This window comes from Cardiocondyla obscurior, linkage group LG03 (assembly GCF_019399895.1).
Source record: "Cardiocondyla obscurior isolate alpha-2009 linkage group LG03, Cobs3.1, whole genome shotgun sequence".
Taxonomy (NCBI): domain Eukaryota; kingdom Metazoa; phylum Arthropoda; class Insecta; order Hymenoptera; family Formicidae; genus Cardiocondyla; species Cardiocondyla obscurior.
The window spans coordinates 5613831-5618912 of NC_091866.1; the positions used below are offsets into that span (position 1 = coordinate 5613831).

The window sequence follows — 5082 nt, forward strand, 5'->3', positions numbered from 1 at the left end:
GATGCCAGTCGTGCCTCGTAGCAGATTTTCTCGGAACTAACAATCACCTGATCGATAAAAAGACTCGTGCTGTTATCATTCAAGCTTGGCAACGTGAGCTTTCATCAAGTCAGAAAAGTTTGGTTAGGGCAAATTAGGATACAGTTCGTTTACAAGGATTGTTAACACGCCAGTTCGATGTTCAGGAGCTTCTTTTGATTTTTTAGTGCGGCAGCTCAGATTTTCGCGTTTCAATTATTTGCTTTTTTTTAGAGGTATCGGTCTTATGTAGCAGCATTTGTACTTACTGCAAACATGGAATCGAAGAGAACAGCTCTATCAAAGAGTATATTGGAGATGAAGGTTGGAAAAAAAGATTTGGTGGTGTTTTTAATACAAGGCAATAATATATGAATTCATTTGCAGTTCATGAAACGGACGAAAGATAAAGTGGAGAAAGAACAGTTTCAAGAAGAGGGGGAGGAATACTTCGACAATGAGCTCACGTCACGAATGAAAAAAGCAACGTAAGTATTTTCTATCACTTTCTTTGAGTATCAAAGCTGCATTTTAACTGAGAGTAATGCTAATTAAATAATAATGTAAATTTCAGAGCGTTTTGCAAAAAAAATTTTGTATGATTTTTCTTTGTATTAATATCGTATTTATTTTACATTTTAGTGGGAAATTTGTTATGGAGTCAAGTTACATTTTCTGCGAACGACTTAACGATGGTAGATTAAGCTTTCAAGGGATGAATCCAGCTATAGAAAAATTAATGGAGGCAAAGGAGAATTCCAAACGAGGTCAAGAAGAGAAAAAAGAAGAAGCTGATGTATCTGATGAACAAATGACTGTTCAGTGGCAGAAAATGCGAGCGAAATTTGATACAGTAAATAGGCATAGAAAGCAGCAACATCGAAATGATGAAGATGGGCCTATGCGTAAAAAACCAAGGTTCTTAAAACCTGTAGACTAAATCTGCACGATAAATAATTGCATCGTGATTATTACATTTAACTTTAAATGCGTTAATTAAATATGTTATACAATTCTTAACATATTCGTTGAATGAAGACTTTATATTGATTTAGAAATATACTTTTAATTATACTTAAAGTTTTTTGTCAATTAACTGCTCATATGTGTCTCTAACAATGTGTAAAGTTTACTGTGCTCGGTTTTGCAACGGCAGAAACGAAATACGGTTCAGCACCACGGCGATGTAACGTTACACGCGTGGGATATATCAAATGAAGTTGTCCGGACGGTGTCGGAGCCTTTCTTCCGCGTGTTAATCTTCCGAGACAGATTTGCGGTGTCTTAAAGAGTCCGGGCGTCTTATTGCGCGCCGATTAATTACTCCGTTAATTACCGTCTCGCGTTCGCGTTCGCGTTACGCAATAACGTAAATAGATAGTTGCGTGTTCTTAAGTAATTCCTGATATTTAGCATTCTCTGCGTTGTACGTGCCGCTTTTCGCTTTCCAGTGCCAATTAATAACGCGGCAACGCAATTATTTACTTTCTGATAACTAAATAAGTCGAGCACCAAACGACGACTGTGTGCCACAAACTTTTGTTTGGAAAAAAAGCAACGTAAAAGAAAAAAAAAAAAAAATTACGTGTAAATTGTCGAGTACAGCAATGTGAAGTTACATTGTAAAAATTCAGTAGGTTTGCATAAATAATAATTGTATGAATTACATTAACTATGCGTGTATAAAGACTCGTACGATTTTACGTGAAACTTTAATAAATTACAATTTACATGATTTTTTTTATATTCACACAACAGTGATATTTTTACAAGTATTGTTTGTAATATTTATTAAATTTTTATAGTGCATCTCTATATTTATTATATCTGATAATTTACACGTACGTTTTTTTTTACTGTGAGCGAAATATCCAATAAATAACACGCACAACGATATAAATGTAGCGGGATGGGTGCGCGACTGAACGATATATTGCCTATTATATATTATATTACGTTTTAATTTGGCAGCGGAAAACCATTAAAGCGCCATTACCACGGGACAAACGACATTCTTGTTATTTATCGTTACAGTTTCGTGGCGTTTATTGACGCGCCGTTATCCGGGAAAGCGATTCGCACGTTCGCGCTTGTTGCACCACTTTCCGAGATTTAATGTATTCTTAACAGCTGCCACGTCAGGATCATGATGCAATAATATTGGCTGTTTCGCCTTGTTTTCCAGATGAAATATCGGGCCGTTAATTGCAGTGGCACGGTATGTGGCTTGCCTTGAACGAGTCCCGGCTCTTCCCTTTAAGAGCTCCGCGGGATGGTTGCATATCGAAAATCGCGAAACCCACGAGCGTGGCTCGATAATATATTTATAAAATCCCCGATTACTTTGGCCGACCGGCGCCGTTTTTACCTCGTGAAAGTTTAAAAGTATTGCGAGACGGTGATTATTTATCAGCAAAAATAAGCTTATCGATGTTTCAGCGTCATATAATTACAAGTAATGTATCTAGCGAATTTTAACGCAGTGGAGTGGAAAGAAACTCATTTTCAGAATTTGAATATCATTAAAAAAACCATTTTTAATACCAAATAGGTTTTAAAAATTAAAAAAATATATATTTAAGATATATAAAGCGTAATTTAGAAATGAATATCTACGACATAATCTCATTTCACGAAGGATCGCCATTAAAGGGAAATTCGTGATTAGTTCCACGTTGCATAAATTATCACGCGCGCATCCGTGTCGAGTTATCAGGCTGCAAAATTGATGGTCGGTCGAATCTTTTTCTTTTCACGTCCACGAGTCCATTAATATTAACGTGCGTATTAGGGCAAATGAAACAAGCTCTGCAAATGATAGCACAGCTGTTACAAGCTCGTTTCGAATGCAACGCCAGTTATTAATGTTGCATTTCGGTTTACTCGGAACACCAGCCATCGGTGCTTCTTTTATATCCTGCCTATTCGCGCAGTGTGTGATTAAATTCTGATTACGTTTAATGTCTACAGTATCTACACTATAGCGAGCAGTAATTATCGGTCGCAACAACTCGTCTTTTCAAAAGCGGCGCGCCGCTGCGAAGAGAAACCGCGCGGCTGGATACCTTCCTAAGAAAAATTTTGCGTTTAAAAATATACGTGACACATGCGTTATGCTACATTAATACGTATGCGAAATATGTAAAGTAGAACTTTTTCGTAGAATTTCTTTAGGGGACAACGATGGAGAACGCGAAGCAAATGCGTTTATCGCACTTTTGTCGTGTTATCTTTAAAGAAAGAAGAAAAAAAAAACTCTGCCGTGATTACGAACAATTTGCGCTATAGGATTATTTTTGAGAAATATAATTTTGAACCAAACCATAATTTTATAATGTTTCTAACAATAAATAATTCTTCTTTCAGCGACCGTCAAAGATCGGTAGAGTCAGGGTGGACTAGAATCTGAATGCTGATCTCGAGCGGCATAATGACTCTTTTCTAGAGATAACGCTCTCTCGCTTACTCCCGCGCGTTTAGAATTCTATAACGGAACCCCGAGGAGGCAATTAAAGCACGATCTATTGATTGGAGAGTGATTAGTACCGCGATGACGACGAAGTTAACTGACCGCTCCCTTTCTACCTCGCTTGTCGGTCTTTTTGCACGGGAAGAAAATGAAGAGGCCGTTGCGCATTACGAGAACTGCAATTCCGCAATTCGACAAACGAGCGGAAACTAACAAAATACCGTGCAGCGAACAATTTCCCGTACATTGCATTTCTCTTTTATATAATTAAGAGTTTCAGATCGTTGAATACGAGGCGCAAAATATGAAGCCCGTTATATTATCTGCACAGATGTAATTAATGTCGTCTTATTAGATATTACCAAATTCATATATGTATAATAGAATTTTATAGAAGCTGTTAATGGCAAAATAATACGAGATTGCACAGAAATGGATTACATTAACACACGTATCGCCGTGATTTTTTTTTTTCGTTTTTCTTTTTCCCCCTTTTTTTTTTTACATTAGCAAAGAACATGCGTCACTGCCGAGTTTCATAAAGAGAGAAGAAGAGAAGGAGGCAGGGACGAAAGCTCGGACGCAGCAAGGCAGTCTTGTTGTTCGTCTTGTACGTGCTAAATATTTGAGTCAGGTTGTCGTCGGCATTAAACGACGAGCAAACATCGCCGATACACACCGCGGAAGAAAACGTCGCTCGTTTATCAAGTGCAAACAAGGCACCGTTCTGTCTGCCTTCCTCGCATCATCCCTCAGAGTAAGTTGTTATTCAGACAGCTCGGATAAAATCTCATCGTGAGGTTACGCTAATTTAAAATTTGTGAAAAACGACCCGGCGTTTTGACGCACCATATTAAACAATAGAAATTTTTTTTTTTTTAATCTAAACACATTTTTTTCTGCTTTAACATTTCGTGATGTGCTTTTAATTATGAGCCTTTGTACGCGCGTTAATTTAATTAATTTAATTCACATGGCATAAACGCATTAAACTAAAATATGATTAAATTAATGATTCCGGAAGATTATTAATTTGATCTCTTGGTGCTGCTCGAAGGAAGACGTCGGTTTTCGTGGAACAATAATTTATTTGCATAACAAAATTAATTTCGCGATATCTGTAGAAGAATGTGAGAGGTGAACGGACGAATACTTCGCCCAGCGAAAGATCCGCTGGTACGTGTACAAATTAATCTCCTCGCTATCAGATATTTTTGCGAAAGTACGCGAACAAATTGGAGAAATGGTTGGAAAAGCGAGAACAATCCTATCTAAAGTAATCGTATATCCGCGACGGGAAAAAAGGATTCGAGATCTTGGCCGAGAGGAACTTAATATCTCGCCCACCTGTGGCCGCGGATTTTTAAGTTGCAGCCCCGTGCAAAGAGAGAAGCGCTAATCAACGAGCATTCGAAATCGCGCGTTCGCACATCGTTGAATTTAAAGCAGCAGCTCCCAAACTAGACAAGCAGTAATAATAAACCACTGAATATTGCAAGGACAGATAAGAATGGCATGTGTTTTTCGCGGAGCTTATCGTCGTTTCTATTTTAGAGTCGCGTTATGTTTGAACCAAAAAAAAAAAAAAAAAAGAA

At 37.7% G+C, this 5082-nt stretch overlaps 1 protein-coding gene across 1 annotated transcript; it reads left to right on the forward strand.

Moving 5' to 3' along the window:
• Positions 1 to 65: 65 nt before the first annotated feature.
• On the forward strand, positions 66 to 1098 carry Mpp6 (M-phase phosphoprotein 6). Its single transcript, XM_070674938.1, has 3 exons — positions 66 to 342; positions 406 to 506; positions 661 to 1098. The coding sequence occupies exons 1-3, from the start codon at positions 295 to 297 to the stop codon at positions 956 to 958; spliced, it is 447 nt and encodes a 148-aa protein (XP_070531039.1). The 5' UTR covers positions 66 to 294; the 3' UTR covers positions 959 to 1098.
• Positions 1099 to 5082: the final 3984 nt, after the last annotated feature.

Excerpts from the sequence above, each read along its gene's own strand:
- Mpp6 (XM_070674938.1), top strand. The coding sequence starts at position 295 with ATGGAATCGAAGAGAACAGCTCTATCAAAGAGTATATTGGAGATGAAG. Across the intron at positions 343-405 it reads AGAGTATATTGGAGATGAAG|TTCATGAAACGGACGAAAGA; the intron begins GTTGGAAAAAAA and ends ATTCATTTGCAG. Across the intron at positions 507-660 it reads TCACGAATGAAAAAAGCAAC|TGGGAAATTTGTTATGGAGT; the intron begins GTAAGTATTTTC and ends TTTACATTTTAG.